This window comes from Lissotriton vulgaris, chromosome 2_1 (assembly GCF_964263255.1).
Source record: "Lissotriton vulgaris chromosome 2_1, aLisVul1.2, whole genome shotgun sequence".
NCBI lineage: Eukaryota > Metazoa > Chordata > Amphibia > Caudata > Salamandridae > Lissotriton > Lissotriton vulgaris.
In genome coordinates this window covers 341,742,617-341,756,898 of record NC_141687.1, presented here as the reverse complement: position 1 = coordinate 341,756,898, position 14,282 = coordinate 341,742,617, and the positions used below count along the sequence as shown (strand labels likewise).

At 40.8% G+C, this 14,282-nt stretch overlaps 1 protein-coding gene across 1 annotated transcript in view; it reads right to left on the bottom strand.

Moving 5' to 3' along the window:
* The window catches only part of CORO6 (coronin 6), a 443,661-nt gene that overhangs the window by 97,172 nt on the left and 332,207 nt on the right, over positions 1 to 14,282 (bottom strand). Inside the window, exon 4 of the mRNA XM_086955093.1 lies at positions 2,670 to 2,799. Coding sequence (XP_086811219.1) covers positions 2,670 to 2,799 — 130 coding nt within the window. The remainder of the gene's footprint in view (positions 1 to 2,669; positions 2,800 to 14,282) is intronic.

Sequence of the window (14,282 nt, the reverse complement as noted above, 5' to 3'; positions counted from 1 at the left end):
CTTCATTTTGAATGTCGTATCCTTTAATGCACTGGAGGGCAAGTACATGTTAAAAATAATCATCAAACAGTGCTGACATGCCATCATAAAATCCAATTATGGCAGTAGGGCCACCTTCACATGTTGCCTGTCCAGGTAAGCCTGCACCAACCTATTCTGGTTCTGGAGAGTTAAGCTCTGTTACATTCTACTTCATGCAGCGGACTGGGTCATATGTGTGTGTATCAGGCTCTCTATTGATGTGCATTACCTTTAATGATATTTATAAATATTTACAAACCACAAGGGCAACCCTAGAGCAAGAACCGGGGTAACAATAGCTATTTTCCAAACAATGGTTTTTGAGCTAAGTTTACAAACTAAACAATTAAATAAAGAATAACTAAATATGAAACAACTGTGTATAAGGGAACACCACCTTATATGAACACAATCTCACAAATAACCATGTACATAAATAATTATATAAATAAATGTAATGAAAAACAAAAAGGCCTCTAAGACAGTTACACTCGTACTATACAATAAAAAACATTGACAAGTGTGAACTCAAAAAACAGTGGCAGAGAAAAATATGCTTACAAGAATTAACACATTACACAATCAAACAATAGTGTCATCTCTTATTTAGGTCATGTTAGAAGCGTTGACGGCGTTTCGACCCAGAATTGCTTTAAGGGCCATCATCAGGACAATAGACTTCTTAGAGTGAAAGCGACCACTTATTTAGGTTCTTAACAATCTTCCTGCACGAACAGTACTCATCCCTTATCAGACCAAGATTCCAAAATATTTGAAGGGGAGTCCCTGCAACATTGGACATGATCCCTGCAGATCATGGATTCTAGGTTTCCTAACAATAGGCTATCTCCACCTTTTCACGTACCAGGCTCAGAACAGTGTGTCTGTTTCTCAAGCATTAAGGAAATGTGCAATGATTAGGGGTGGCCGTACCCCTGTTATTGATCTGGGAGTTAGAGCTCTGTGAGCTCCCTCAATAACACAGACTGAGGAGAAGTTTTTTATGATGGCATGTCAGCCGTGTTTAAGGATTGCTTTATAAATGTTGCTCCTGTGATTGCTCCTCGGTGTTCTCACTGGCAATCTTTACCTTTTCCGATTCAGGTGCCAGCCTTTTAGACTCAAATGTGAGTTTAGTTTGTCTGTCTGTTTTACCCAAATTAGCAAAGCAGTTTGAATGCAATCTCAGTGTGTACACTGATTAGTAGTGTGCACCCCAATTCACTATACGTTAGGATATATCAATGGGAGTGAAATCAATAGTTTATGGTGCCATGCCACACGCGTACTAAGCCATCCACCCAAGTTTCTTTTCAGCTTCACCACTAGCATCAACCATCAGGAACCCATATACATACTCATTAGCTGCTTCAAGCCGGTCGCCACATCCCATTTCCACAGTCTCTGGGACACAGAAAGCCATACGGGCACACCCTGCATGCGCACATGCCCTGCCAATTCAGCATCCCTAGCCAGAGTGCCGTTATCAGAGGCCACCCTTCTCAAATTCACAGGCACAAATATGGTGACAATCACATAGAGATGCTGCAACATGCACCTCCAGACAACAAATGGCATCAGATTTCACGCGAAACATACAGACCAGGTCAGCCTTGGAGTGGAACAGCCACAACCATCAAACGCCTTTTGGCTTCTGTCAAATTAATCTGGCAGCCTCTGCTGAGTGAGACAACGTCTGCATCAGCGCTGGCTGCTTCGGTGCCCACACCGGGGACCAGCAGAGCATGCTGCTCCCCAACCCCGTGCCGTGCAGCCAGGGAGGTCTACGCCCTGCAAGCCATCAGAGCCCCATAGGCTGCATCATAGGGGACAATCCAGCCAGACCCACAACTAGGGCAGCTGGGTCCTGCAAAGCAGCAGCATGGAGGCTTCATGTTAGGTGTACACTCCTGGATGACAAGGATTATAGCAGGATTTAGAGGCACTCTGCCTGAGCTCACTCAAGATGTGACGAATTCGGATATGGCCAACATTGCTCCTCCCCCCTTCACCAATCATACTTCACTATCAATATCACTTTTAGATTTCCACATCAAACTAGAAATGTGTTCACCTTTTCCCAGGCTTCATTTCAAACTGTTGCAAGAAACTTTAACAATGAGGATGTCAGAAAGGTGTCATATTTCTGAAACAATCACACAAATAACAAATGCCGCTATTGGGAAGTTTAGCTTATCTTTTAGGTTTTTGTCACTTATTGCAGAGGAGGTGCTAGCAGACACACCATAATGGGTCCATCACTTTCAAGGCATTATCTTGCACCTCCTACTGCTCTGAGAAATGAGGAAAGCCTTCCAAATGCTGTCATTGTCTATTCCAGGAGTGGTATAGCAGCATCTGTGCCTCATCAAGACAGCCACATGTTATTTTTTTAACATTCTCTAAGCATTACTCTTTGGGTACCAGTTGCAGAACTTTACAAGTCTTATACTTGGTAAACAACTGGCAACAGTTGTGAATGTGAAGGACTCTGGATATCAGAGTAAGGAAATGCTACTTAGCACAGAAATTACAGAACTCTGATTCAACAATTTTCCATTCATAGCGTTCTAAGAATATTTGATTCATTACTCAGCCATGTGCCCTCATGAACTATCCATCTACGCCATCTTTAAGTTGCGCCATACCTGCACTGAGTAGAATGTTGCGGGCCGTCGGGTGCCAGAGGACGATGCCCACGCGTTTGGAGTGTCCTTCTAGTGTCACAATAGGTTCTGTGATTGATCTTATTGGTGTATAATCAGGGATCTGCCACACCTGTAGGGACAATCAGAAAAGGGCAAAGGTACAGCATTAGAGAAAATACTGATTTTCCGCTTTGACTCATATCCCTAAAACATTTCTGCTGTTATTCCCATAAAATTGCAAGAATCTTACAAATCACCCCTCAAATCTTTGGCTACAACAGATTAATTCAGCAAATAGTACAGTTGATGTAGCGCCTAGCCCATGATTCTTCATCCGACAGAGTAGGTTTAGCTGTGAGGATTGGTAGCCTTCTCCCTACTTAGGTGTTTTATGTCATGCTGTTGTATTTTGGGGACTTTAAGAAAGAAGTCTGGTTAAATATCCTGCAGACTCTGCGCCTGCGGAAGGGACCTGTGAGTAACTTGTAGGGCTCAGGTTCAAGTCCATGTCAGATATTTATCCACCTAATGTTTGATACATTAATACATTTTCACTGGATATCAAGAACAATTATTCTTTATGCACCAAGATACAATTCCCTCTGTTACATGTCATGGAAACATGGGCAACATTATACTTCTACTTATTATTATTATTAGTGGTAGTAGTAGTACTACGATAAGATGTTGTAGTAGATATAGGTTAATGAGTGTGGACAGCTAGCAGCAACAGCAGTACATACTATTATGTACGAGAAATATATGATCAGCTCAGAGAGCATCTTTTGCGTAATACAAAGCAAAACTACACTCCAAATAAAATACAGTGACATTCGAGCAGAAACTTCAGGAGATTTCAATAAACTGCAGATTTCTAAGGAGAGGATGGAGGGAAGTGGTAATCAGAAAGAAAAGTTTTCAGTTCTCTTTTGAAAGCAGATAAAGAAGTGAATGAGCAGATAGATTAATTGAGTTCCGGGCTTTGAAAACACATCTAAAGAAAAACTGGTTCATTCCTCCTGAGATATTCAGTTTTTTGGAAGGGATAATGGGAACCTTCATTGCATAAAATGAATGCACATGTGTGGCACCACTTGCTGTGTTGTTATTGTGTTTGTGGAGACTGAGTGTCTGGCTTAGAGTTTGGCACACAGATACTGCGTCCCAAATGTGACTGATATCCCATCTGCCTCATTACAAGTGCCATAGGATATAAACCACTTGTAATAAGATGGACGGGATATCCGTTACATTTTTAATAGAGGAACCTGTACGCCACACTCTAAATCAGGCCCTAGGTCAATTACCAAGAGTAAGTTCCAATTATTTGTCACTTTCATTAATCGTCAGGTGTATGCCCGCCCTCCATTAAACCAAGTTTTTGGAGGGCGAGGACTGGTCAATGATGAAGCAGGGCTCCAGGTGGTGTGTGACACCAGTCCTACACTTTTTGTGAGATGCCTGCACTCCCGAACTAAGAAATATTTGCACTTAGCCCTCTTTTCCTGCTGGGAGCAGCTCCGTTGTGTTTAAATATTATTGTTGGAGGCCGCTAGCTCCTGGTACCTCGTGCCTCTAGTTCCCTCTTCTTAGACTCGCTCTGGGATTCTGTGGTAACACTTTAATTAATGGCCATATTGGAGTGTAAGATGTTAATAGATTCTTCAAAGATGCAAGACTGGTGCAAAATGTGCAAAAAGTCAAGGTCTCATTAGGTCTTGGTGGGCTGCCCACGGGCCTACCAAGTACAGACCTAGCAGAGGTCTTTTTGTATCCTACAGTTTTTGCATCCTTCTAGTGGAGGACTGGCGTAACATTTAGAGATCACCCCCAGGTACCCTAGCGGAGGACTGGTGGAACATTTAGAGATCCCCACCAGGCATTCGGGGATATATGTGCTTCAGTGAAGCCACTATTGCAGCTGTCAATGTTGATTAGCGGCTATGCTTAATTAGACTTGAAATCAATTCAGTATCTTGCATTCACAACACATGCCTTCCTTTAATGTTTGAATGAAAATATTATATTTGATGGTGTCAAACACCACTGAAATGTCTAGTATTACCTGTGAGCATGAGTGTCCATTGTCTAGGTTTTGCAGTGTGTTATCAATCATTCGGAAATCTGGAAATAGTCAAGGAGATAGCTATTGTTAGAAATGGGGGTCTCTAGTTGGCAGAGGTAGGTACCTTTGTCCAAATAAGGACCCTTGCTTCTTGTCAGGGTAAGGGGGATACACACTCTAGATAACCCCTGCTCACCCCCTTGGTAGCTTGACACAAGCAAACAGGCTTATCCCAAAGGCATTGTGTAAGGTATTTGTACCAACACTCACAGTAACACAGTGATAACACCACAAATGGACACCACACTAGTTTAGAAAAATAAAGTATCTTTATCTAAACTTTAAAACACCAAAATGACAAAAATCCAACATACAAGTATTAAGAAAAATGACTTTCAAAAGGTTTCAGCAACTGATTCCATAGAAAACTATGGATGCGTGATTTCTTACAAAGTACCTGTAGTTGTGACAAAATTCACCATGCTAAACAGCCGCAGCAATGGGAAGCGTTGAAAAACAAAAACAAAGAGATGCGTCAATTCCTGAGACCTTCGTGGATGCAATGCGACAGTTCCGCTGGACACAGTGGGAAGTGATATTTCGATTCTGAGATGACTCCGATCCGCGGGTGATGCAGCGGGTAAAACTTGCCGCACAGGGACGATGCGTGGAAATCCGGGAAGCGTCGGCAAATAATGTGGCGTCGGCGTCGATCGGTGATGCGTCAATTTCTTCAGCCTCGATCCCTCGATGCGTCAATTCTTGCAGCGGCGACAGGCGCCGCGTCAGTTTCAGCAGCAGCGGTGCAGGGAGAGTCTTCTCGCACCACAACGTTGCGTCGGAAAAACTGTTGCCAGAAGAGTGATGCATCGATTTTCTTGATGTTGCGCTGCTTTCCAGCTCCCAGCAGCAGAAACAACCTCCAGAGGCCACACACAGTCACAGGGACTCCTGGCAGATCAGAACTTCCAGCAAGGAAGTTCATGGGAGCTGGGGGTGACGTCTTTGTGTTCCTTAGACTTCAAAACAGGAGGCAAGCTCTACTCAAGCCCTTGGAGACTTTCCTCAAGCAGGGGACACAGCACACAGCAAAGTCTTTCTTCTTTTTTTGGCAGAAACAGCGACTGCAGGCCAACCCCAACACACAGCAAGTGCAGTACTCAATTTCTCCAGCTCTTCTCCTCAGCAAAGGTTCCTCTTGATTCCAGAAGTGGTCTAAGGTCTGGGGTTTTGGGTCTGATACTTCTACCCCAAAATGTCTTGGTTCTCTTTGTGCAAGGGGCTCTGGGCCCAGTTCAAACCAGTTCTGGGGGCACTTTGCCAGTGCACAGGAACATCCTTTTTTAGTGTGGGCTTTGGTCCCAGACACACCACAGGGGGGTGGAGCCAGCATTGTGGAGGCAGGCCCAGCCCTATTCAGGTACAGGGGCTACTCCTTCCCCCATTCCAAATGCAGATCAGGCCTATTCAACCTAGTGCTGACTCATCCAGACTCCTCGAGCCACTGCACTTCCCCAGCCCCTGTCACTCCAAAACCAGACAGTCAATCCACAAACAGGCAGAGGCACACAGGATGGTTGAACAAGAAAATAGCCACTTTCTAAAAGTAGTATTTTCAAACTCAGAATGTAAAAATCACCTTTCCTAAAAGATGCATCTTTAGATTCTGAGTTCAGGCATACTAAACTTTATTTTCCTATCTGGTCCCAATGGTAAGTTATATTTATAAGATGTTATCAGTTTACTCCCATGCTTTCCTATGGGCCAGATAGCCTTACAATTGAGAAAAATGAAATTGGCAGTATTTCACTATCAGGACATGCCCCACACATCAGGGCATGCCCTACCTTTCACATACAACGCACCCTGCCCACAGGGGTACCTTGAGCCTACCTCAGGGGTGATTGACATGTAAGAAAAGGGAAAGTTAGGGCCTGGCAAGTGGTTGCACTTGCCAAGTTGACATGGCAGCTAACGACTGCGCACAGACACTGCAGTGGCAAGTCTGAGTTACTGTTTCAGGACTACTCATGTGGGTGGCAGAATCAGTGCTTCAGGCCTACTAGTAGTATTTGATTTATCAGCCCTGCCACACTCAGAGCACTCTACTAGGGACTGACCAGTAAATCAAATATTTGTTAAGAAAAGAGGTACCCCCGACTAATATTCCTAAACCGGGGCAAGTAAATCAATTATGAAATAAAGATATTTAGGAAAGGTAGATAAAATTTATGGAGCTAAACATACAACATGATATAACATAATCAATAACAATGTACATATAACAAATGTGGTGTACAATGGACAAAAATGTAATTTGTTAATTTATTTATTTTATTTATATTATGAGAATTATTGAACAATAAATACATAGATTAAAGTTGTCCAGTGCCAATGATATTACTGTGCTTGAATTTTATACTTGATTGTCAGTTTGTAAAGTTCAATAATAACTTTTGAAATTCATTAAAACAAAGAACACATTTGAAAGAAAAAACAACAATCAATAATAACATGGCTGTAAATTCTGGCAGTTGCTACACGCGTTTCGGCTATCAGCCCTGATCAGGAAGCCATGATTTTAATTCAAGAAAAACCTAAACAAAAGACAAATATCCAAAATCCATAACAGTGTTGTGCTATGGTCCTATATACATAATTACAAATTGCCAATTCAACAGCACAAGGTCAAAAGAATGTTAAAGTTAATGTATCAATAAAAACTACTAGTCATAGCATACTTATTCTAAACAACCTAACAAAAAATGACCCAAAAATTAATGGGCCCGTGCCAATTAGTCAATAACACCACAAATCTATCACCATGTGAATTCACTCAAGCTGTCCTTTATCCATTAAACTTTTGACTGAAATGGGATATAAGGAAAAAAAGTTTAGAAAAAAGTCAAAAAAGTCAAACAAGAAGAAAAAAAAAACAGAAGAGAAAGGGTACGCACAATGGTGCCATATCATGGTTACTGAATGTACAAGGAACATAATCCGATATGGTGCACACTGTTATTATACTACCACTGTATTGATGATAAGCCTATGTATAAAAAAAGGGGGGACTAAATGGAATGAATACTGGATTTGCCCACAGCATTTGACCTAGTTAATAGGTCAAAGCTGTGGGCCATCCTGTCTGCAAGCGGGCTGGATGAAACATTGGTAAATTTCCTAGCCCACCTGCATAGTGGTGGAGAGGTGTGGCTCACTGGTTAGAGGCGGCAGACCCGAGTGCAGAGAACGGCCCGGGACCAGGGTTCGATTCCCGACGCGGCAGGGTCTTGGACCAGGATCAGCGGACTGATAATTCTCGCATCGGTGCCTACTCCGACCAGGGAGCACACTCGGCAACTCTGGGCATTAGCTTGCCTCATCTCCACAACGGCCCCACACAAACGCCGGGGATGCCTGGTTTCACCTTGGAGACCCCCAGGAGGGACTATCTCACAGGGAAAGCCAGGACGGGTTCCCCAGCGGTCTATAGCGCTACGAGGCCTCCGGGTAGCAGTGCGCTTTACAAGACACAACAATTTACAAAAAAAATTTACAATAGTGACTTTCAGGCTCAAGTAAGGATAGGGATGGGTGGTGAGGTCTCGGGGACCATTAATATCGGCAGGGGTGTCAGACAAGGGTGCGTGTTGGCACCCCTGCTTTTTATTATATACATAAATGGGCTTAATACCTCCCTGAAAATGGCTACCAAGGACGCTCCATATGTCGACAAAGAGCCCATCCCGGTACTTCTTTACGCAGATGACGCGGTTTTGATAGGCCGAACCCCTAACTCCCTGCGTCTTCTTGTCCGAAGTTTTAATAACTATATGAAAGAATTAGACCTCCGGGTAAATTATTTGTATTTTGTTTAGCTTTTTCTTGAATTAAAATCATGGCTTCCTGATAAAGACTGATAGCCGTAACACGCGTAGCAACTACCAGAATTTACAGCCATGTTATCATTGATTGTTGTTTTTTCTTTCAAATGTGTTCTTTGATTTAATGAATTTCGAAAGTTATTATTGAACTTTACAAACTGTGACAATCAAGTATAAAATTCAAGCACAGTAATATCATTGGCACTGGACAAATTTAATCTATGTATTTATTATTTAATAATTCTCATAATAAAAAGGAAATAAATATATTATCAAATTCAATTGTTGTCCATTGTACACCACATTTGTTATATGTACATTGTTATTGATTATGTTATATTGTGTTTTTTGTTTAGGTCCAGAAGTTTTATCTACCTTTCCTAAATATCTTTATTTCACCTTAAATCAAATATGCCAATCAGGGAGAACCAATCATAATAACAATTTACACAGGGAGCACTTGCACTTTGACACCGATCAGCAGTGGCAAAGTGCCAAAAGCATCAAAGCCAGCAAAAACGAAATCCAGCACAGCATCAAAAATACAGGAGGTAGAGGCAAAAAGTCAGGGGTAACCACGCCAAATATGTCAAGTGTAATAGTTATCATTTACAAATTGTTTAACTGGCTGTTCATGCAACCTTGAGAAGGGATAGACCAGGGGCTGGGAGATAATTATTAAGTTAACCTAGGCCAGTACAGATTGTTTTTAAGCGAGACATCACTTGACTTATTTTAAAACAATCCTTTAACTCCTCAAGACAGTGCCATGGATTGAACTCTGACAAGGTCTGTTGAGTCCTCTACTTAATTGCCAGAGGAAAGGTCAATGTAGCCACTGTGCCAACCTGCACAGAGTAGTATGTGTGAAAGGAGTCAAGCGTCTCCTGAAGAGGGTCACCATTTTGAGAAAAAAAACACAAAGTGGAGAAAACCTCCATGGTAATCTTGTATCTCTTGATTGATGATGAAGATAAACACTGAAGAAATCAGTAAGGGACCAAACTCCACTTGGCATCAGGGAGGAGAAAAGAGCCAAGCAAGATTTCAAGTGTAGAATCCAAATGAAGATCTGAACTGTTTGAAACAAAAATCTGGAAGAGAATAGCAGCATGAAGTTGAAGAATGCAATGGGAAATAAGAGAACAAATGCATTGTGGAACAATTGCATTGTGATGCATCTTCCTCTCAAGATCACCTCCCTTGTGTATGATGTAAAAAGGAACTGACATCACAAGAAAAGGCTCTACTTTATCTTAGATGAGGAACTTTGAATAACATCCTATGGACAGACCATCAACTAGGAAGGTATTGTTAAAAAGCTTGCCCACACCCCTTTTCAGAAAGTCATAGTGTTCATTTGGTAAAAGAAGAGGCCGAAGATTGACATCCTTTGTCCCGCAGTGGATTCAAGAGTCCTGCTACTGCTCTTTCTGTCTACTGTTTCAATTAGCTCTATAAACACCCCTCTGAGTTTGACGGTAAGCAAAGAAAAGTCAAAACCATCTGAGCAATGCAGACACTTAGCCATGTGCTGAGCGCGGTGCCCGGGAACACGCTGGCCAGTAGTGGGAGGTGTGCTTCTTCTCTCCCTAAATTTGCATCATCTTCATTAATTAGGGTCAGCTGGAGAGGTTGAGCTTGTAAACGGTGCAGAGACGTTTTGCCTGAAAATACACTGATGGATTAGTGACCGGTTTAACAATCTCAAAAAGCTTCTTTGGTAGATTATCAGATAGTTTAATTGGCAATTTGATGGCTATGGATTTAGCTTCAAAACACGTTGCTTTTCATGGTTTCATGTATTTGGCACCTAGAGTGATCCATCATTTGAAGTAGTTTTTTCGCCCATTAAGTTTCTTTGTGTGCCGAGAACAGACTTCTTACTCTTACTCTTAATTCTTTCCTCCATGAGTGAAGTCATTACTACTCCCAGTCATAGTCTCATTGCAGTTATTAGTGGTGTATGTTTTTCAGGAAAGGAAGAGACACAGGTACCAAAGGAGGCAGTAAGAGCTAAAGCCCAGTTGTTCTGTTCCTTATGTTGTCCTTGGCTATTAGCTTTAGTGAAGGACAAGTAAATATGATTGTGTACAGCGATTAATCTGCAACTCGTACTCAATCCTTTTGCTGCTATAATGAGATCCAGGATAGATTTCTTCACATTTGCGACTTTGAGGAAATGCTGGATCAAGTCATTCTCGTACAATAAGGATGAAAATAGTGAGGATGATGCATCATTAAGGCTGGCCCAGAGTAGGATGATATCTCCAACATATGTGTGACTGTTGTTCGACAGGATAAGTTGAGAAGTTATAGTGTCTAGGCACTGTTCGACAAAGAAGTTGATGTCATCTGGCAAATTGTAAACTCTATGAATTCCAGAAGGATTGTATGTGATGGACTAGAGGTCCATAATGAGGCATGGAGGTCTGGGAGGGGTTCATACATAACACAAGGCTGGGAATAGAATCCCTGTAGATCACCAGTGCTCCACTCCCAATTTTATCTCCTATATCAAGGCACACAAAGCAGTAATGTGGCAAAAAAGTTAGATCTAAGATGGGCTGAGATGCCTCATTGGACCATGTTTTCATCAGGATCATTGGTTTCGGTGCATGTAAACGATCATGGTTTTTGACTACTAATATGCAGTTGAGGAGAATATATTGAAACAAGTGGGAGTGATAAACTTATAGGAAGAGGGACTAATTGGGATCTCAGTGGGAGACTTAGGTTGCATCCTTAAGTTGGAGAAGCATTTGGGGGAGGTTCCAGACAAAACCAGAATGTTTTGAATATCGATTCCAACACTGATGAATGTAAAAAGTAGATTTATTTGGCAAAATATTTCATAAATAATTCCCAATACAGCGCTTTAAATAAGTCCTAATTACTAGACTCTTTGTGGTTATGAACACAGTTCTGTACATGAGTGAGAAGCATTTGTATATGTATGTGGGGGTCTGTTTGTGGGTGCGTATGTGTAAAAGTTATTGAAAGAGTGACAAAAAAGAATTAGTGAGTTATAGAATAAGTACATGAGTGAGCATGTGAGTGAGTGAGAGTATCAGGGAGGACTTTCTAAGTGACTGTCGGCCACATGCATCAATGTTCCCGTCTGTGAATTCTTAATTGCGAAAATTAAGGAATCTCAATTAAGAATTCGCAAACGGCTATGCATTAAGAAATCGCAATTATTTTTGCGATTTCTTAATTTTCCTTAATTGCGATTCACAATTTGCAAATCGCAATTAAGGAATCCCTTTTCATTGATTCCTATGGGCCTAGAGGCCCATAGGAATGAATGTGAAGGCATTCTCATTTTGCGTTTCGCAATTAAGGAATCGCAAAATGAGAATGCAATTTCAAGGGTGCAGGGGGGTCCAAAGGACCCCACCCCCCCCGCACCCCTGAAATGTACCTTTAAGTACTTTTTACACACACACATGCCCCAAGGGCATGTGTGTGTGTAAAATGAAACTTTCAAAAAGGCACTTTTGTGCATTTTTAAAAGTTATCGCAAATTACCATGAAGTTTAACTTCATGTTAATTTACCACTTCCTATTTGCGATTTAGCAATTTAAAAAAAATCATGCATTGCATTTTAGAAATCGCAAAATTGGGATTTCTTAAATGCAATCGCAATTTAAGAAATCGCAAATAAATTGGGATTTCTTAAATTGCGAAAAAAGCAAAAAAGCTTAATGCATCCCAAATCAATGAATTGCATTCGCAAACGGACGAATTTTGCGATTCGCACCGTTTGCGAATGCAATTCAGTTTGATGCATGTGGGCACGGGTGTATTATTTTATCGGCTAGAAGTGGCAGTGTATGTGTAAAAAGTAATACTATTCACTTAAACTATGTGCAGAACATATCAGCAACCAGCCCATAATGCATATCAAATAATGAAACAATGTTTTTGATCCACCTAATGTGCTATACTTTGTTCTCTATTAAATAATTCAGAAGATCTGAAGCTAGTTCCCTACAATCAAAGTTGCTGTTTTCTTACTTCTTTAAATGGCCCACACGTGGTTAAAAAATGAAATCCCATGCCATGCAAATGATTGCATTAGGTCTGTAAGTGTACTTAAGAACCCACTAGAGACACTTAAAGGCAGAAATCGATATTGATTGTGCCATAAATATCTTCATATATTTTTCGTTTTACTACTCTGCTCCTTTCTAAGATGAGCTAAAAATCTATTGCAGAATCCCATGCAAACATCACAATATCACTGAAATATTGTTTTCTTTTTTTCTAGTTATGTATTTATATTCTAAACACTATAACGCCAGTTCAGTCATGTAAGGTTGTTGGTTTTGTGAAGCCTGGTGCCATACATTTGATGATGCAATTTGTGATATCATCTATGATATGTGTTAAGTCATGAGCTGAGCGGAGGTGGGAGCATCATGATTAATGAACAGCAGAATTGTTTAATATCTTGGATCATTCATTTCCATGACATCTCTTCAAAGTAAGATTAATGTAACATAATGATATAATTTTAATTAATACAATGTAATATATGGGATTCTGTAATACTTGCACAAATGGCAGTCTCTAATTTCTCTATAATTGGCGTCTTGTGATGCACCAAGTCACCAATTATAAAACAAAAAGCCCTCAGAACATGACTATTATAAGTTATTACAGTCGAGTTCTGATGTTACAATACCTGCTGTCAGAGCCAGCAGCCCAGATGAAAGGCAGGTCAGCTCATGGAGCATAATTGTACAGCTGTTTAGAGCAACAAACAGAACATTGCTTTTCTTTCTTCGCCTCTATTGTAATAGCTTACAATAAAAACAGAGAGAATATGTTTATTTTCTGCACTCCTTCTATAGAGAAAAGCTAGAATACTTCATGCATTTTTCTACACGTTCTGAGATAATGCGGCTTTATTTTTATAAGGCTTGCAGTGAACTGTTTAAAATATATGTTTGTAACAAATATCTAACTGGTTTTTGACTTGTCTAATTTTGCACTAGAGGTTTTATTTTTATTCTTCATGTTTGCAACCATGCTCGCTCTTTCATGTGAAAGATCTATGCACCAAGGTTTTAAATGGTTTGTGGGAAAGGTGATGGTGTGATCATGTAGTAAATAGGATAAAGTACCCCCTGGTGTACACAATAAAGATATTGCAAGTCACCTCCGAGTTCCATAACCTTATAAAGGAACTCAGTCTTCGGCCTCGTTCCACTATATAGTTATGGAACCCCTCTGTGACTTGCAATATCCTTATCATATATGGCAGGGGGTACTTTATCCCTAATATAATGCCATGGATCCTGGAATATCCTTATAAATATGAATGCTTTAAATCTTTATTAAGGATGCGTATACGCTTGCAAAAAAAGAAAAAAAGTCACAGGTCTCCTATAATGACAAATTTTAGGCGGCCTGTGACCTCACTATGCACACACATGGTGCCATCCAGATGTTTCTTCCTGACCTGTAAAAAAACATAACAGGCCTTAGAAACAAGACAAACCTGTTTTGATTCAAATGCAAGCCTCGGTGTGTATTGGAAAATCAAAAGAATGCCAGAAGACGGGGAGGGAGCAGAAAGTAATCTCCAAAGCAGCTGACTGAAAACAAACCTTTTGAAGAGTCCTTCAGTGCTGTGCCTATTATAACAGAAACTG